The sequence below is a fragment of the Ixodes scapularis genome, unplaced genomic scaffold, assembly GCF_016920785.2.
Source record: "Ixodes scapularis isolate PalLabHiFi unplaced genomic scaffold, ASM1692078v2 PGA_scaffold4__175_contigs__length_147842914, whole genome shotgun sequence".
NCBI lineage: Eukaryota > Metazoa > Arthropoda > Arachnida > Ixodida > Ixodidae > Ixodes > Ixodes scapularis.
This window is the reverse complement of record NW_024609879.1, coordinates 23,138,215-23,158,685: the sequence shown is the minus strand read 5'-3', so window position 1 is coordinate 23,158,685 and position 20,471 is coordinate 23,138,215. Positions and strand designations below refer to the sequence as shown.

At 44.8% G+C, this 20,471-nt stretch overlaps 1 protein-coding gene across 1 annotated transcript in view; it reads left to right on the top strand.

Moving 5' to 3' along the window:
- LOC115323545 (venom metalloproteinase antarease-like TtrivMP_A) overlaps nt 1-19,223 on the top strand; it is a 195,646-nt gene extending 176,423 nt beyond the window's left edge. The window contains exons 12-13 of the mRNA XM_040217617.1: nt 18,959-19,097; nt 19,188-19,223. Of these exons, the coding sequence (XP_040073551.1) occupies nt 18,959-19,097; nt 19,188-19,223 (175 nt within the window). The remainder of the gene's footprint in view (nt 1-18,958; nt 19,098-19,187) is intronic.
- The last annotated feature ends 1,248 nt before the right edge of the window (nt 19,224-20,471 follow it).

The window sequence follows — 20,471 nt, the reverse complement described above, 5'->3', positions numbered from 1 at the left end:
CCGCTTCAGCGTACCATTCACGCCAGTCACGGCTTGTGGTTTGGGCGCCGTGGGACCCGGGAAGGCAGGGAGCCAGCCTTTTGGGGGGAAAGCGTTTTATTCCGGTTCGAAGTCGTGCTTGCACCAGCTCCAGCCCACCGCGTTCCTTTTCTCCTCGCGCACCGTCTCCAGCCTCGGTCCTTCCGTCGTCACTTCGTCTTTTTTTCGTCGCACCAATCAGCGCACACCACGGGTAACAAAAATATAACAATCACAAAGCCCGATAACCCGTCGGCGACGGCGCGCGCTGAATATGCTGCCTCGTGCATGCCACATGCATGACAAGGTGTTTCACGATTTTTTCGCAAGCTGAAGAAATGACCGAATTAGGATATCCCGAATCCTTGAGCCGTTAAATTTGGGACATGAAGCTGGAATTCAAATTGTGTCTGCATACAGGAAAATGCGATACCTTGTTTGACGAGTTTGGAGTGGGCTGATTGAAAGTTAAGAAGAGCCTTCGCTGTTCTGGGACTGAAACATCAGCAAACAGGATCGTCCCCCACTTCGATGCGGAGATCCAGGAACTGAATGAGGTTCTGTTTTGGGGCTTCATAGGTGAAGTGAAGTCCTAGCCTTTTTTCCGTGAAGATCTTCAGCACATCGTCAAGCTTCTGATGGAAATTAGCCCTCTCAACGAACACCCAATAATCGTCTAAGTACCTAAACACTTTTTTGGTGTTATTCTCCAAGCAGGGTTCTAGGTCCCGATCGATCTTACCTAGGAAGATGTTTCTGAGCACAGGAGCTACCCTGGATCCTACGCATACACCGGACTTCTATATGTACACCTTGTCCTGCCATCCGATGAGTGTGGACATTAAATAAACGGACAGGAGTTCGAGGAAGTCTTCTACCGTAATTCCGCATCGCGTCCTGAAGGTGCTTTCGTCGTTGTGTTCTGTGATGCGCTCCTTGACACTAACCATGAGGTCGTCGTGTGGCATGGAATAATATAATTCTTTAACGTCGATGATGAACGCGCTGCACCCGTGTGGGTTACTGACATTTAGAAAGTCAACAACCGCCTTGGAGTGGTGGCAGCAGGTCCGCTTTTTTAAGGACTGCCTCCGTATCGCTTGTTCCCGGGGGCTTACTCATCCTCAAGCATCCCGCCTTTTTCAAGAATGGTCAAAGACCACTGCCGAGGTTACTGAGTTTCTTTGGACCCAGGTCCGCCTTACACTGCCTCCCAAGGAGAGGACTAAGGCCAAAGAAGGTAACGTTGTCATCCTCGGGGATCTTCAAGTCCCAGACAGTCACCTAAAAATTTTGAAAAAAGGACCTAAGTTCTGTTTCGAGCCCATGCTCAGAAGAGTAGGCTAGTTGGTCATGTCGAGATCCATATCACGAGCAATACCGGAAGAGGACAGACCAAGGTGCGTTGCTGATTGTGTGGACGTCCTGCGGAGATCCGAAGGAGGGTGCCGAAGAACCAAAGCCCTCGAGCCCGTGATTGACTTTCTCACGTCCAACAGCATGAACACTATGTTGCCCGGCAAAGAAGGGCGCTTTGTCATCATGCCCGACGGCACGTTTCCGAAAAAGCGACAACAGCCATTCTAAAAAACTTTAGAGCGGTCTCCGATCGTCCGGCCAAGGTGAAGGAATGCGCCATTATATTTCTTCACCAACTGAACCTGACCAATGTTGCTGCAGGAGCAAAGAAAGCAAAAAACCTCACGTTAGACGTATTTTTCGCGGCAAAAACCCATAAGCCAGGAGTCCCCTTTCGCACCATAGTGTCCGAGCGGAATTCTTGGTTACACGCAATTTTGGGCTTTTTGCAAAGGCACCTCGACTCCCTACGTATTGTAGACCCAATGTGCGTTCCCAATTCCAAGGCGGTTGTTGACTTTCTAAATGTCAGTAACCCACACGGGTGCAGCGCGTTCAGCATCGACGTTGAAGAATTATATTATTCCATGCCACACGACGACCTCATGGTTAGGGTCAAGGAGTGCATCACAGAACACAACGACGAAAGCGCCTGCAGGACGCGATGCGGAATTACGGTAGAAGAGTTTCTCGAACTCCTGTACGTTTATTTAAAGTCCACACTCATTGGATGGCAGGACAAGGTGTACATACAGAAGTCCGGCGTACGCATAGGGTCCAGGGTAGCTCCTGTGCTCAGTAACATCTTCCTAGGCAAGATCGATCGGGATCTGGAACCCTGCTGGGAGAATAACACCAAAAAAGTGTTTAGGTACATAGGCGATTATTTGGTGTTCGTTGAGAGGGCTAATTTCCATCAGAAGCTTGACGATGGGCTGAAGATCTTCCCGGAAAAAAGGCTAGGACTTCACTTCACCTATGAAGCCCCAAAACAGAACCTCATTCAGTTCCTTGATCTCCGCATCGAAGTGGGGGACGATCCTGTTTGCTGATGTTACAGTCCCAGAATAGCGAAGGCTCTTCCTAACTTTCCATCAGCCCACTCCAAACTCGTCAAACAAGGTATCGCATTTTCCTGTCTGAGGACTGCTCTAACAAGCACATGCAAACACAATTTGAATTCCAGCTTTATGTCCCAAATTTAACGGCTCAAGGATTCGGGATATCCTAAATCGGTCATTTCTTCAGCTTGAAAAAAAATCGTGAAACACCTTAAAACAGATCCCGCGATAGAGCAACGTGACCTCGAGCAGAAAGAGAAAAAGAAAACCACAGTTATACCGTGCATCCACCGCCGTTTCCACGGGCTCAAGAAAGTCGCCTCAAGATACAACGTGAATGTTGTTTTTTCCGCCCACCACAAGCTGAGCCCTGTGTGCTCCGCAGTCAACAAACGCGCGAGAAATAACCATCCTAAGTCTCACAGCGGCTGCAGCATCAAACACGGAGTGCAGTTTGTCGCCTGCATAGAAGGCGTGGTCTACAAGATTCCGTTTTCCTGCGGGCGTGCCTACATAGGACAAACTGGGCGTTGACTCAACATAAGACTACGAGAACACCACAGTTCTATGAAAGGAACCGCTCACACGCATCTCGCGATGCATTGCCGGGATTGCGGATGCCAACCCCCTTTTTAACAAGACCACAGTGATGTTCCGACACAGCCACAAACTACCCCGAGAAATGATGGAGACGTACCACATAACACAAACCGGATCCTTGTGTGTCAGCCAGCCCACAGTGACTTTGATAAAGAGCGAGATCGGCTTTTTGGATCTCGGATAACTTGGCCGGTTTCGTATTGAGTGAAAGAAGAATTGCCAGGGCCACGGAGGGGCATGCCTGCATGAGCAACAGCAGCATCACATGTCTTTTCTTTTCAATAGAATCAGTTGCTAGTTCAGCGCTTGTCTTGTGTTTTCTCCTCTGTCTGTCCTTGTCCCAGTCGTGCTGTAAGTAATTATGAACTCTTACCAACTCGCCCAATTGTCCATTTTGCTAAATTCTGACAGTTTTGCTGGAATTGCAATTACTTCGTCACTTGCATGCAGTTCGGAAGGTACTTCTGGACCCGGAATGGCTCGTAATGACATTTCCACCATTTCGTCTAGAGTGAAGTTAGCCATCATCTCCCACATAAGATAGGGTTTCAGAAAATTGCAATAGTAAGTGTTAGCTTTTTTCTTTGCCTAGAAACTACATATTTCGAGTCCGACAGTTTTCTCTCACTGTTCTGGTCCTTTCCAGTGAACTTCTTTGGTCTGTTGTGATGGTTTTAGAACCATCACTTCCTGTCCAACCCGGAATTCTCGACGTTTTATTTGTGCCTGTCATAATATCTCTTAGCGGATAGATGACATGTTTTTTACGTTTTCTATGACAATGTCCTGCATCACCTGTATTTTGTTAATTAAGCCCAACACATGTTAAACAACTGTGACGTCTGGTTCTGAACTTTAGCACACTTTCTTAGTAATTCTTAGTGGTGATCTCAATGTGTTGCCGTAAACTTGTTCCGCGGAACTAAGCCTTGTCGCTTCATTTGACACTGCTCTTAAAGAAAGCACAGCTCCGGGTAAACTGCTGTTCCATTCTTTTGCGTGCTCAAAACAAGCAGCACGTAGTAATCACTTAAAAGTGATTGCCACTTCTCTGCACTGCTAGATTGAGGGTGGTACATTGAACGGTGAATAATTTTATTTCGCAGTTTCTTTAGAAAGGTTGTAGTTAATGCATTCACAAATAGGCTACCATGATCGGGTCCATCTGGATTTCCTTACAAAATGCCACACAAGTAAATACTGAAAGCATCTACAACGGTTGCTGAGAAAACGTCTCTGAGTGAAACCGCCTCCAGAAACTTCGTTGTCGGACATAGCATTGTCAGGACACATGTGGACCCTGCTTTTGTTGAAGGCGGTGGTCTAGCAATATCCACGACAAGGCTTCGAAAATGTTGTTTTTATTGGTACTAACTTTAGAAGGGCTTTCCACCATTTGATTGGCTTGCCGACTCTTTGGCAGACATCACAACATCTTACGAAGTTTTCGGCATCTTTAATACAATTCGGCCAGTAGTAATCTTGGAGAAACATTTCTTTTGGTTGTTTGTGATACCCATTTGTCCTGTCCAGGACTTTTTATGACATACGGCTATGAAATCTGCACGGTATTTTTGTGGCACTACGACTTCTTTATCACAACCCCGCGACGATCACTGTACCCTGGATATAAGTTGCCGTTCTTTTCGAAAAGTGTTTTGTTCTTCCGAGCTGTTCCCTCAGGAATAGAATCCCAACAGTGACTGGACTAGTAATCTCTCTGTTGTTCTTGAATTAGATCTATTCGACTAACGCTTAGTGAAATTTCAAAGTAATCCGACTTGGGCTTTGATGGCTGTCCACTTGACTCAATATTTAAGGAAGGCTGCTCGTCCCTTAGACTCATATCCCCGGTTTCGCCTACGCGTTTTTTTTTTTTGTCGCAATCACTGGCTGTTATGTTATTTCCTGGGTTATCGCTGCCATCAAGTTGTGGTTAGACGAACCAGGGCCAGGGGTCTCAAACTCGTTTGAGTGAGGGGGAACGATATCCCACCCACAAAATGGCGATGGCCAACATAGGGTGGGGTTAATATATATAATAAAATGTTGGTACAACGCGTTTCCCCCTACTCTAAGCCCTCCGCAACGAAGAAGCTGCTACTCCGCCTCCGCGCCAGTGGCTTTGACTGTAGACTGTAGAAACCATGCCGTGAATTATTACTGTGTTGCTTATTCTATCGGAAAGTATCTGAGTTAGTATGTCTAAAAAAAATTATTTTCGTACTGTGTTTTTTTTTTTCTTTCCTGACGATTGTTATATCAAAATTAAAAGAAACTACTTGCATCTTAACGGCATGTAAGACAAAACGATCCACGCTCTAAAAGAAAACATTAGCGGCAGATATATTAAGGTGTCATAAATCCATGCTACGCTTCTAGTGGAAATAAATGGACGACAAGAGCAGAGATGGAAAAATTACTTTCAAAAAGTAGTTAAATGACATTACTAATAACTTTTTTGAAGACAGCAAAAATATAATTAAATTACATTACAAATCACCGCAGATTAAATTACTTTCTAAAAGTAATGAAATTACTTTGACATTTCTTTTAAATACCTTGAGGTAGTAATTCGTGCTCATTTTATTTACCGTGTACACCAATACATTGTTTACAAAACAAGCCCTCGTTTGCCCAGACAGCCCGTGGGCAGGAACCAGATCCGGTAGAAGCGGGGCACTGGGCATGCGTAGTGTCGACAGCAGCGCCAACACGGTGATATGACGTCAAAGAGCTGAGTTGGTCCACATGTACCAAAGCTCAGATCTTCCTGTTTCAAACCGCGACAACCTTATGCGTCTCAAAGTGATCCACACTGAACAGTGGTTTTCCTGGCGCACACGAGATAAGTGTCTAACATGATGAATATAGCTTTTTTAGATGTGACTCAGAAAGGCAGTCGACTCACCGGTTTCGCTGTTCATTTAACGGAGAAGGTTCTTACCAAAAGGGTGATATGTCTCCGTTAGAAATTGTAGTCCGTGTCAGTTTGTTAAGTTGGGCAACGGCAGCTCGTTCTTGCGAGGAGTCGTCACGTGAAACGTTTCCCTTCCGCCTCGGACGCTTTTTAATTCTTTTCTCCCAAAAGCACTTACTATGCTCGCCAACAACTTTTGTTGGAATTTTCGGGGAGAGGAAGAGAGCCCGCCCACAGCTCTATTTAGTGCTCAAAATGGGAGAGGGAACGCGTGTCTGTACCCTGCACTGCATTGCCAAGAAGAGTTGTCGCCGATTATAGTTGACATATTCTGGGTCATTTTCTTTCAAGGAGCATTTTTTCAAAACACCCGAAGAGCCCAAGGTTTTGCGCATTGTTCCACAAAGGGCCAGGATAATTGCTTAGCAGACGCGTCGCCAGTTGAGGGAAAAAATGGCGCAAGCTTCGTAAATTGTGTATTTTACCAACAAACGGAGGGCGATATCTCCTTGTAAGGGTATTCCCGAATAAACTTTTCAAGGGAAGGCAGCGAGGCATAGCACGAACTGCACCTGCTTTGCTCGAGGACGCAGACAACGTTCTGGGGCTTTGACAAGGCATTTCGAATTAACAATGTATTCCGGTCTTTTGTTGTTGGTGCGTGACGAGAGAGCGAGAAGGCGGGGGATCTGTTTGTTCTGTCCTCTTAGGTATAAAAATCTCTTGACCTTACTGGTGACGTGTCCTTCGCCTTGTAGCCTATAAGCCGTTCACCCCCAAGCTGACAGTGAGGTGGAAGCTACGTGCTCGTTGGAACAGTCCCACGTCTTACTTTTGCCACGTAACCACTCTCTCGTTCATGCTTACGCGGAGAAAAAAGGACGGGCCAGGTGATTAAAGAATGGTGTTTGATTGATTGTGGTAAACTTGCCGCTCACACCGCAGTTATCTTAGGGATGAACGAAGTATACACCTTTCCAAAAAACACTCTATCCCAGGGCCAACAAAATGTTTTCGAGCCCAGTCACTGAGTTTGTGGCTAAACTCTCACCGGCGTCCCTCCTAACCCCAATCGAGTGGACTGTGATTTCACTAGGCGCAGCCTGCGTAGGCGCAGTTTCAAACGCTGCTGGCGGCTAAATTCTCTTTTCGCGCTATATTTTGTGTTTCATGGTACATGTATTTTCCCGAGGATTTGAGAAAGCATTGTGCCACCTTTAAAAAGAAAACAGAAAAAAGCAACAACAAGAAAGAACATGTAAACTCTTTTTGTTGGATACGGGTGCGACAAAACGAATGCGACAGGAATGTATAGTTCTAGTTTTTTGTTTTTTTCTTACGATATGTTTTGACGGCACCGCGGGATTCGCCACATGTGAAACGACAAAGCGCTTTGCTAACAAAAGTAAATTGCAACAGAAGAGGGCCGAAAGGCACGCATTTTTCACGCTCACGAATAACGTGTTTACCGATGGACAGGGCACGGACATAGAATTGAAGAAGTGTTAACATTCGAACAACATATCGTACGTACCACACAATGCAGCGTTATCCGAAAAAATTTTATTTGAAAAAGATCTCAAATACCACAGTCACAGCCGACGACAGTCACATCTTGACATTCGGACGGAATCCGAAATAACTTCGTTCTGGGGCACGTTTTGGGGAGAGCTTCTTTTTTTCAGAACGGCACCAAGGCAAAGAAACAAACGCGACTGACCCGTTTCTGACCCCAACCCGGACAACTATTTTTGGAGATGACTGAGGATTCTACGCGGATTATCTCCGAGAGGGGGGAGAACAATGTTCGCAAAATCGCGTCGAGGGTCGTTTGACGTCCTTCACCTCCCTCGTGTCCCGTAAATGTCGAGTCGAGCAGAACAGCTTGTATGGCAGGCACTTACCAGCATTATTTCCCACAATGGAAGATAACACAAAAAGGATACACAGCACGCATAAAAAAAATTCAAGTGGAAACTTTCAAGAGGGGCGAGAAAACGTCGAATGCAAAATCGCTAAAATGTAGGTAGAGAACCGCGCTGAGCGGGTCTTCACAGTCCCAGACAGCGGCAGAAAATCTCTTGCTGATAGAGGACGCGAGAGTCGCGCCAGCTGCATCAGCATCAGCAACATGGCGGCGGCCTAGGAGCGTTTTTCGGAAAGGTGTATCTCGTGATGACGCGACGCCGTGAATCTGTCGTGCATACAGTTCGTAAGCCTTTGCTTCCAACAATGTCTACACGGAAGCTTTTTTTCCTTCGCATTCCAGCCATCCTTTGTGCGTTTGTTCAGCTCTTCGTACGAGGCTTTGCGCTCAGGTGGCCATCGATTATTTTCTCTGATGCGCTTTAAAAGTTTTAACAACATTTCACCATGCAAAATAATTTTTCTCTTTTTTAAAGCTTGCAAACGAAGTTTCTAATTTAAGACAAAAGTAATTTCGAAAGTCATGAGTAATTTCCTCGAAATTACTGCCTGAAAATAATTCATTACTTTACTAAATTACTAGCCTAGATAAGTGATTCCTTACATGACTCATTACTCCAAAAAGTAATTTAATTACTGGAATTCCATTACAGTAATGGCATTACTGTTATTTCTGGAGAAGAGGTCCTTATTTCTAACGCATGCAGCGCTCCAGAGAACTTGTGCTGGCAGCCACGGGACACTTGCGGGCCGGATGCAGCCCGCGTGCGACGTGTTTGAGACTCCTGAATGAGCCTAACCGGCAACCCAGATATTTCTGTCCCGCTATAAGTAAGTTGACGGGAATGCTTCCGAACTTGTGCTCTGATTAGCTCCAGTACCGTAACTTCTCCGAAACAACACCCCGGTCCGCTAGCACGTTCGCGATTTTTTTAAGAAAAGATACAGATACTGTGCAGGAAGGTTTGGCGAGACAGCTGTCTCTGTCGTCATCTAGCCAAATGCACCTTCCATTTTAACCTTGAGCATAGGAAAGCATACACTATGTTCTTCAACTACTTTGGCACATTTACCGGCATAATTTCCTTGGTTCACGTATGACGGGTGCACCAACTCCATGGTGCGAGCCCTGTCCCTCAGTACCTTACATTCCTTCCCGTTCACCCGCAGATCATACGGGAGGGCCTTAACGATTTTACGTGTTTGTCAGTGTCAATGATGTAGGAAAATGCAGCCTTTTCTTTTCCGCCCATTGATGCTGTAGGACCTGGCTTCTGGCAATTAAAGTTCTCGTTTCTCGATCGCATTCTTTCCCATCTCTTTCGTGTACTCTTCTTGGTTTTCTTTAACTTTCGATCTCTTTTATAATGTTGAACACTGGTAGCCCGACTTAGCTTTTCCACTACCCGTCTTACGATATCCGTAGTTTGATACTTCGTTGTGTTTTTACCCAGTCACAGAGCATTCTTCGCAGCTGACTTCTTGGTGCGTCACGGCTCTGCCTTTTAGAGCGCAGCTCTTAGGGGCCCGTTCCCGGCTTGAGCGGCGTCGCCGTCGCCGTCGCCGTCGCCGTCGCCGTCGGCGTCGCCGTCGGCGTAACCAAGGTCATCCCAAGGTCACGTGACCCCCAAGGTCACGTGACCCGTCCAGGTCACGTGACCCCTCCCAAGGTCATCTCAAGGTCACGTGACCCCACGTGACTCCCAAGGTCACGTGACCCCTCGAGGTCACGTGACCCCTCCCAAGGTCATCTCAAGGTCACGTGACCCCAAGACCCCACGTGACCCTTTGAAGGTCACGTGACCCCCGTCACGTGACCCCTCTGAGGTCACGTGCTCCTCCCCAAGGTCACGTGACCCCCAAGGTCACGTGACCCCTCCCAAGGTCATCTCAAGGTCACGTGACCCCAAGGTGACCCCCACGTGACCCCCAGGTCACGTTACCCCTCTGAGGTCACGTGACCCCCCGAGGTCACGTGACCCCCCTCCCCGAAGTCACGTGACACCCCCCCCCACCGAGGTCACGTGACCGCCCCCCCGGAGCATATTAAAGAATGAGGGGAGGAGGATGGGTCTACCCTCCCCTCAGTACCCTTCACTCCTCCTCCTCAAGAGCTGCGCTCCAATTCGGCGTTACAGGGATTTGTAAACGGCTTTCACTTTTTTTTCTAACCGATGTAAATTTCTCGCGTTCTCACAATCAGTTTCAAACGAATGGTAGAATACCTCGCAAAAACTGTTTTAGACCAAACCGTTCCATAACCTTATCATGGTATTCAAACTTCTCTCCGCATTTAAGCAACTGTTTTAAGTTAACTCACAAGTTAAGTCAAAGATCGGATTGCTTGATTTTTTTCGTGTCGTCGACCTCACGGAAATTAAGATACCTTCATCGATTGAAGCGAAAAGTGGACATCAGGCATACAACATACAGCGCAGAATTTGTTCCAGTAAAGAACAAGCACAAAACAAGCATCCGATCCAGATAATTGATGATAAGGCGCTCCTACTAACAATGCAAAGCACGTCGCGCTCGCCGCATACGTTTTTCCTGTAAAGATTAAAGTTGACAAGCTGCCGCGGAAACGGCAGCTTGCGACGTGGGGAGTGACGTCACTAGCCTTTCACTTTTAAAAAGTTTTGGTGCGCTTTTTCCGTCATTCATTTGGTATATTTAGACCCTTTTGCTGTTTACAAACATAAAATACCGCTTCCGTCCCAAGCGACTTCCGGTCGCCCCGCCCAGCCTTTGCAAGCCTGTTGAGCTTGCTTATATCACCAGTGATAGAAAGCATAAATGCTGCGCGGACAATAAACTTGGATATTTAACAGGGGCTTTCGGCTTTACAATATTACATCTTGGAGGATGCAACTTAGTTGAGAAGAGTATACGAAACATCGTAACAAGTCTTACACTCATTCGTTCTTTTCACTTTGAACTGGAGAATGGGTGGTTGAACGTTTCATCTGCCTTTCCAGCAGCGGTGTTAAGGTGACCTCTGTTCATTCCTTTTATAAACCGGAAGATCTCTGAGACGTCAAAGACTGGACCACATCAAGGTGGCGTTTTCCATTTGTAGGGTCTCTAGTGCAGTGGACAATCGTTGCAGGTGATACCACAGCTTCGCAGTCCAACCACATTCCTAAAGTGAATTGGAGCCCCAACTTCTTTTTTCTTGATGCGCAGTTGTGCCTTTGTGCACTTGTATTTGATTTTCTGATGAGAGCCATTCGGAGCAGTGTTGCGGAATGGGCACCCCCATTCCATTCCAATTCCATTCCGGGGAATTAGAGTTTTCGATAATTCCATTCCTTTCAACTCCTAGGAATGGGGACACTGGGCCCATTCCCACTCCTGGAATGGCTGGATCGTTCCATTCCATTCCTCTAATTCCAGAACGTAAAAATTGGCTCTTGACAGGTACATTGTGTTGCCGGTATAAGCACCATAAAGCTGACATTATCAAACGCATAGACAATTGCAACAAAATGCAAAATGCCTAAAAAAAACACTGATTTTACTAAGCGGAGCGCCAGTGGCACGAAGTGTTTGTTTACATTGTACTGCAAACATCGAGAAAGCCTCTTGATATGTCGATGCTTGTTTAAAACGTCGGCCTTTCGACCACGTGGCTCGCAACAAACAGCAAAACGTAAATCCACTAATTTTCTTTGGCAAACTTTTTTTTTTGCATTTGTCTTCTGGGACATACGCGGCCAGCCTTTTTGTTTGATAAGACAATAAAAAATATCCAGTTTGTGCGTGGCGCAGAAATAAGCTATATTAGGTACTGTATTCTTCAACTACCTGCACAGCAATAAGGTTAGTACGCTGCTGGAAGCGACTCCATGCACAGTGGCAGGAACACATCCTCTGACAAAGTGCAACTTCTACGGCGCAGCACTAGAGACCATGTCACGAAACAGTCTTTCTGCAGGTCTAGTCAGTTCGGTCACGCGACAAGAGCGGTGACGACAATTTACTTCACCTTACGATGGACCGCACCAGACAGGACGAGAGCCATCGAAACTAATCCAGTGCCTCCCGAGTGTCGCGTGACCCTGGGGCGCAGCAACGCGCCTTGCGTGTAGTTCCACTCACGGTGCTGGATTGCCTGGGGCGACTCATAGCGTCCGCAGCGGTCCATCGCAAGGTGAAAAAAAGTAGGCAGAGTCTAAAGTCGAAGGAAATGAGCGGGAATCCGCTAGCTTTCTTGTAACCCTAACCCACCTGAATGTAAAAATATAACCCAGAAAACAAGCATCGGAAGAAAGTTCAAGTAAAAGGCGGACTTACACGTAAAAATGCAGAATAATAAAACAAGTGTCGGAGCAAAGCGCAAGAGAAGAGAGAAGTGAATCTTGCTTTGTTTTATTGTCGAAGCAAATCCACAGTTAGCACTTCAAAGGAGTGCGCGCAAATGAACGTGGAAGGCAGCAGGGTTGGCCGCCTGCTAAACAACGCTCCTCGAACTATACGAAAACAATAACTGATCATCTTTCGGCGGCGCGCGAGTCAACGAGTTATCAGAGCTCTGCGAGTTATGAGTCGTCCCCCGCTCTCAGATCTGTCTTTGCACGCGTGTATTCTCCATGCCTTCGTTTCTTTTGCTTGGTGCTTGGTTTCTTGTTTCGATCGCTCTCGTGTGACGCCAGTAAAGCCCGTCGCCTGTGCGAAAGGTGCCACCGCCACCCGCCCCCCCCCCCCCCCTCTACTCTTTACTTTGACGCTTCTTTTTTGTATTGTATTTTTTGCGCATAAGTCTAGAGCTCCACGCGGGTTAGCTGTTTCCCGCCCGCTCATTTTATTTCTGGGCAACTGGCTAGCCGACTGGCTCAAATTCGCTAACCGTAAACACTAAAAAAAAAAAAAAAAATAGAAGAACCGGGCTCATTCCATTCTCATTCCATTCCGGGCAAAAGACACCTAATTCCATTCCCACTCCATTCCCCCCACCGTTGCCGCCATTCCACTCCCATTCCATTCCGGGGTCGCGAAAATTCGGAATGATTCCGGAATCATTCCAACTCCGGAGTGGCAACTCCGCAACACTGATTCGGAGACGTTTTCTTGATAATGCCTTCTAAGCCGTTCGAGACATTTTCTTCAGCCGTATGCCGTTCCAGTTTTCGGGATGTCCACGTTATTTTAGGTGTTTTTGTGGGTAGCTACCGGCGTTTGTAAAATGCTATATTAGGTAGCATACACGTGTGGCATGAAAATCAATGACAGAAAAATAACATCTTAGAAAGCTACCGATGAATGGTCAAGAATTACATTTACCTTATTCGTGAACAAAATACGCTACCGATTAACATAAAAAACCTGGTATCATGACGGTGAAAAAAATGTGTGCTAAAATATATTACATTTACAAGTACTTTCACAGCCCTACTGAAAAAAGTCATTTGGAGCCTGTATGAAAGTAAACAGGTTTATACTGGTAACAGTTTAGCCGTACCGGTCACCAGTTTGTCAAACGGGTCGCCCGTATGGCTCAAAGGGGTCCCCCGTATGAGCCCTAACGGCCACGTATTTGGGCAAACAGGTCACTTCTTTGGCAATCGGGTCACTCGTCTGAGTAAATGGGCCACTTGTTTGGGCAAAGTTGTCGCACGCTTGTTCAAACCGTTGAGAATGTTGCACAGACGGGTGACCGGTGACCGGCAAACTGTACCGGTTTAATCAAACGGCTCTCCGGAGCCCGTTTGATACTGAACGTAAAGATCGGCGGCATGGGCACGCCTATTTCAGCCGTGGCTGCGTGTTTTCAGAAAGCCGAGAGCACCGGTTTATTGATTTACAATCGTCCGCGTAATGCAAGAAATTATATTTATATTTTGATTGCGCTGATGTTCGCTTACAACTACAATAAACAATTTTCTTACGTAAACGTGGGTAGTTGGCGAACCGATATTTTTTACATAAATTTAAAACTTTGGTGTTTATTGTCGCCTCAATTTACTTATTCAGCTCTAATCTCTCTCGCAGAAGACGCGACCGCGCGGAAGAATGTACTTTTCGACTACGTTTCACCTCAATTCAAGACGCAACGAAGGTAGCACGCGAACACGTGGCTGCAAGAACATCGATTTTTACCAGAGCACGCCCGCCGTTGCAGCAGTGAAATTACGAGCTCGCGCTGAGTGCTTTTTGCGTTCGGGGGCAAGCCGAGCTTCTGGCCGGCGCCATTTCCAACGTTCGAGCGTGCTGAAATGCGCGCGCTTCGCCTGCTTTCCGAGGCTGCAAATGCGTCGTGCTGCAATGCCTGAGGAGAGGGGGGGGGGGGGGGGTGTTCCTGTGTCCTGCGCCTTGACCTCGCCCCCTCCCTCCTCTTTAATCACTTCTGTCAAGTGATTAAATCTCTTTAATCACTTCTGTTATGTGATAGCTTCGAGTTTAGCCCTATGCTCCAATCACTTCAAAGTAATTGGGAGAAGTATAGTCACGACTTGCTTAAACGCAATATTGTCTAAGTCCTGCCCACACAAGGAGCAGATAGCTTTGAGTTTTAGGTGAAAAAGTGTATGGCTAATTGCTAGGGAATTGTGTTGCATAGGTAAAACGTAATAGCCTTACAAACGTTGAAATCATCGTTTAGCAACACGTTTAGCCTGTTCAGCCAGACGCCTACGTTCACGGCGCTCTTCATCACATAATTTTACTTGTGGCGTGTGTACACTTGGAATTATAGACCTTGTGATCTTCTGGAACCTTTTAACCCGCTCATCTTTTCCCAAGTCTCGTCCTCGCCTACCTCTCCTGCTCACTGTATTCCTGGTCACAGAGCCCACCCGTTAACGAATCAACCGCGAGCAACTCACTCCTCCTGTCCCACCCGCCAACCAACCAGTGTCAAGCCTCGTGGCCACGCTTTTATCCAGGCATCATTTTTGGTTACACAAATACGAAAGAGTTAGACACTAAGGGCGGACTGGACGCCCACCCCCTTTCACCCTCCCCCCCTAACTCTCTCTCTCTCGCGTGTTCAATCTTTCCCACTAACCCTTTCCCCGTCTTCGGCAGCTCGATGCTTGTCGGCCTGGCAATAAAAACCTCAATGTATTGAAAGTAAAGAAAGATGTTTGTCCTGTCCGTCATCCTTGTCTAACTCTTTCGTATTTTTGACACTGTTACCAACGCGCTCAACCCAAGTTTTCATTTTGGCCTTCATGAAATACCACACCTAGCCAAGGAATGTTTCACGTTAAAACTGGAGGAAGGGGTCATCTCAAATATGCTTTTTAGGGGTTGGTAAATATCTCATTGAAGAAACTTCGTGGAGGTAGGAGAAAGGTGGAGCGGGAAAAGCCAAATATCAGACCAGTGGGAACACCTTATGTGCACAACATTGGCCATATCATAGAAAAGTAACGAAAATAAAAAAAAAATAGGGACTCTTGGTTCTGCTTCTCGCTCACCGAATTAAGTAAATTATGCGGAAGGACAGAACACGGGAATGCACGAGTTAACGTCACTTAACGTGTACTTGCCTGAGTTCCTTAGTGATTACTTACCTAAGTTTTCAGAGTGCTAAGTTGAGTCTAATGGATGCTGTTTAAAATTTTTGTTTTATTATTAATTAAAAAGGACACACCACCAAGAAAGATTTGTTGCAACACTAACTCGCCTAGGTTTATCTCTAATCTCAGGCGTCCGCGAAATAGAAAAAAAAAAAGACTGTTTCGCGCTGCCAAACAATCATCCGCTGATGCACGGCGGGCTGCGTACAAAACTGCTGATTAAGAATATACATCAGCTCTTACGGAAGTTGAATCACATTTTTTAATCATACACTAAATATCATGTTCGCAACTAATCCTAAACAACTTTGGAATGTCGTTAATCCCAAGTGTCAGTCCAACATTTTTCTTCAATCATCTGATGGTATAGATTTACCAGTAACTAAAAGTGCAAGTGTATTAAATGATGCTTTTAGTATCTCCTTTACAACCTCTGATGTTAAGCAAGTACCGGTATTGTCGTTTTCTGATTTTTTGCCTTTGAACCCAGTGGCAGTTGACGCGATTAGGGTTGCTGGCATTATTAATAATATGAAGCGTTCGTCCTGTGCCGGAATAGATGGGATTAACAGGAAGTTCTTAAAAAATTGTAATATGTATTGTTGAATATATCTTTCAAAACTTTATATGCTGCTTGTTAACCATGGCGTAGTCCTGAGTGATTGAGTGTTTGGGAAGGTGGTTCCTTTACATAAATCTGGCGAAAAATGAAACGCCTCTATTTATCGACCACTTTCCTTCACAAGTGTGCGATGTAAAATATTTGAACACGTCATTTACTCGCAGCTGATAAATTTCTTGGCACTATTGACTTCTTAGCAAGTTCAAAACATGGCTTTAGGAAATATTTTTCATGTGAGACGAAACTACTATTCTTCCCGCATGATCTCCATAATTCTCTTGATAATCATAATGAAACCGATTCTGGTTTTCTGGATTTCTCAAGAGCCTTTGAAAAAGTTTCCTACAAACTCCTTCTTCATAACCAACAATCAGTTAACATTGACTCCTGTGTATTAAATTGGATTCATGGATTTTTAACTAACCGCCTACAATTTGTTACAGATAATAATTCAAATTCGTGTACTATTCCAGTAACCTCGGGCGTCCAACAGGGAACAGTGCTTGATCCGCCGCTCTGTCTTATTTTCATTAATGATTGGGTGCAACTTGTCGTCTTCGATTTGCCTCTTTGCTGACGATTGCGTAATTGCCGGAAAATAACCGACATATCTGACACTATTCTTCTACAATCTGACCTTAATCGTATATCACTGTAGTGTAACCTGTGGCTAATGGAACTAAGTACTAACAAATGCAAATCGATGAGAGTGCCACGTGCTCAATCGGTGCGTCATACTAATCATCTAAACAGTAATCCCATCGCTTCAGTGTCTGTTTACAAATATCTTGGTGTTCACATAGCTTGTATAACCTTTCTTGGAAGATTCATATTGAATACGTAATTAAGAGTACTAACCGTATGTTAGAATACTTAAAAAGAAATTGCTTTTTCGCTCCGTCTTCTTTAAAAGTAACCATGTACAAAGCCCTAATCCGTCCAAAATTATACTATGCTGCTGCTGTGTGAGACCCCGCTCACTCGTCACTAATTGCTCTTATAGAATCAATTAAAAACTGCTCAGCTCGTTTTATATTGACAAACCATCATCACATTGCCAGTTTTACTACCATGAAAAATACTTTAGGTCTCTTATTACTAAATCACCCCCGAAAAATTTTTCGTTTGTGTCTTTTTTATAAAATATTTCATCAAAATATTATCCTTCGTCATATACTACTAACTCCACCATTCTACATATCTGCTCACTTTGATCATAGCCACACGGTTGGTATTTTAAATTTTAAAACTTCATTATTTCAATATACTTTTATGCCACAAACATCGATAAAACATGGTTAAAATTGCGCACCAATAGAAAGGAACAGTAAAGAGGGAAGAGAGAAGAGACAAACGCAAACTCACAACTCGATGTATGAAAGGAAGGAAAAAGAACAGCCCGCGGTACCAGCTCGAGCCAAGGCCACACTCGCACGGGGGCACCCCAGCACGCGGAGACCTTCCCACATTCCCGCCTCGATGTCTAACATCACAGATATTGTTAAGTTTAAAAATGCTATTACTAATATGTCCATTTTATATTTAATATTTTACAGCTCTCTCACCTCTTCAATGTACTTGCCTTGAGGGAACCTGAAATAAATAAAAATAAATAAATAAAACCAATAAGTATGCAAATCTTAATTAAAGTACGTGGCAAGTTATGTAAGTTGCAACTTAAGCGCGGTATACAGAATTTCTTGTCTTGTGTGAAGGTATACGTGGGGCAATACGGCAATGCGTGAATGAAAGACTGAGGGAGCACGCGGTGTCACTACGATCAACCGCTCGGATAATCTCGCAGCGCACTGTAGCAGATGTGAATAGGGTGCCTACATGTCTGTCTGTCTGAGGGTGAAGACATCCATTGTTGCCCTGAATGTGCCAGCACGTGACGCTCTCGCGCACTCGGTGCGTGACTTGGGCGGTAAAATGGCGTCTACGCATTAGACAAAGCTACGCGCTCGAGCTGAGTGACACCAGATGGCGCGCGCTTCAAAATGCATTAAAAAACGATTGGGCTGGAAAATGGCTGAGATGTCACCACTCAGGCAAAAGCGCGCGTGTGTATAAAGGCACTCTAGATGTGACTGTGTACACTATTTTGACTACACCGTTATCCTAACAAACCACCGAAACAAGAAGACAAGAGCGATAACGAAAGCGTTTTTTTTTTATTTGAGCTTGACAAAGGGACATAGGCCAGCTACGTAGGTAAAGCTGTTTGATTCCGAATTGAGATACTTGCAATTGTTTAGGGCTTATAATGTGACAATAAATTAAGGTAAAGATTATATTATCTGTTATGTTATTGCGGTACGTATGTTGTTTTTTTTTCGGAAATGAAGCCAGTTGAAAGTAGCACTTTGTGGTGTGCTTCCCTCCTCTAGTAGTAGTCTTTCGTGTTTTTAGCGCTTTTAATTTTTTTATGGTTCCCGTGTTATCTTCGTTTTTTTATATTTTATTGGTTGAATGAAGTCTTCATGCGCTGATAATTTGTACGGCAAAAGAAAGTCCCGCTACCGGATCAGAAACGTCGTCTGCTATTGCAGGGTTTGAAGAAAGAGCCCGTCGTGGCCGCCGGATGGATGAATACGCCTGCCACCATACGTGCCGCCACCTATCGGCTATCGCGCCAATCAGGCACATTTTTCTTAGCGGGAGATCGCTGTAGGTGGGGATTTGAATTATTTGTTTTATTTTAAAGTTCTTGCTGAGCTTAGATTCTTCAGCAAAGTTTTTATACTTCTAATGCACGCCCCTATGCTGCCTCCGTACAACATTTTAGCTCAATACGTTCACTAACCTATTTATCCGGTCTCTCCAAGCACCGTCGACCCCTTGGCTTTTCCCTGTACTTAATAGCAAAAGCCTGCTTTCTTTATAATATATGTTTTCATTGAAGCTCTACGATATTTGATGATTCCAGTCAACAGACGGATGACTGCTACAAGGTACAATCAAAGACAGCCACGGAAGCACCAAGTCGTCTTCCGGGCGTGGGACTTAGCATGGCAGATTTATGCAAGATACTGCACCCTGGTGTCGGAGGAATGGACGGCATGCTAGTAAGAAGAACTAGTATTAAATAAAGCACGAGAGAAACGTAACAGTGCCTTAGAAGTTGTGCTGTAACACAACGTTTTGCGCTCCACCAGATAACCTCGACGTCTAAACATATTCACAGGAAATGACGTGTTTTGCACATTCAACTCCTCTCGGTTTATTTGAAGCTTTTTCGTACATTAGAAGTGTCGTTCTTAAATATTCACTATGGGCACGGTTTTCCTCCTTCATTGAAAATCCGAAGCCAGTAGAAGCCAGAGGAAAGTACATAAGAACAAAAACGCGATCCTTGATCTGAATTGTCCTGGTAAATTTTTCTAACCAAGAATGACCAAAAGAGGCAGTCTTCACTCCCGTGGCACTGCTTTTTTCGGTGCTAGGGATGACACCTGGCGTAACAATAGTTTCATATCCTTTTAAGATTGCCTGATTGTATTCCACAAGATTCCTGATGATTATCGTTAAATGTTTGCTCCTCTGGAGTTACTTTACACGAATGTAGTGCCTGACTTGTGTAGCCAATAACAGTTGCAAGCCAATTCATTAAACAAACCGAAGTTTACTTGGCCCAAATGTTTTGGACTGTTGAAAGTGTTTCAAAGAGGTCTGACTTTCTCGTGTGTTCTAACGGATTTTTGGATAAACTATTTAGGAATGCATGTTCCAGCCACTACAGTTTTCAATATTTACTGTCTCGCTAATTATCATCATTATACGAATTGTTTCACCCTATTCGATTGAATACTTCATATCGATGCGACGGTGAAATTATTGCTATATTCCCCATGAAATCGACGCACTCTACTATCTTTCAATACAGTAAAATTGTTACGTTCATTGCCGAAGTGACGAATATTTGTTGATTAGCATTTTAATTGCTGCTTTTGATGGCATTCGTGTAATTCTTGTCTTGAAAGTTCTTGTTATGTTGACTGAACGAATTCAGTGAATAATAATATGAAAGTGACCATATGGTGAGGATACATAACGAAACCTGACATAATTTATATCAAATAAAAAGCAATCGAAGTTTGCCTTGCTTCGATATTAGTGTGAAACTTGACGGAGTGTTTCATGGCATTTTTGAAAGGGTGCGTGAAAGGCGAGTACTTGCAGCGGAGTGTAGTCCACTCCAGAAGAAGATAGTCAGAGAAGCTTAGCAACATTGGCCGCTGAAGAGACAGTTTATCAACTGCTCATTTAGTTGTGTATGTCTTGTTCAAATTAAGGCTTTTATGTGATAATACTACAAATATCTTATTAACTATAAACACTCTAGAATTCATTCGTGTACAAGCGTGGCCAGAGGATTCCATGTGCAGTTTTATTGTTTCTAGCTTTTAAGAGTTTATATACAAAAAACTTTATAAAATGCT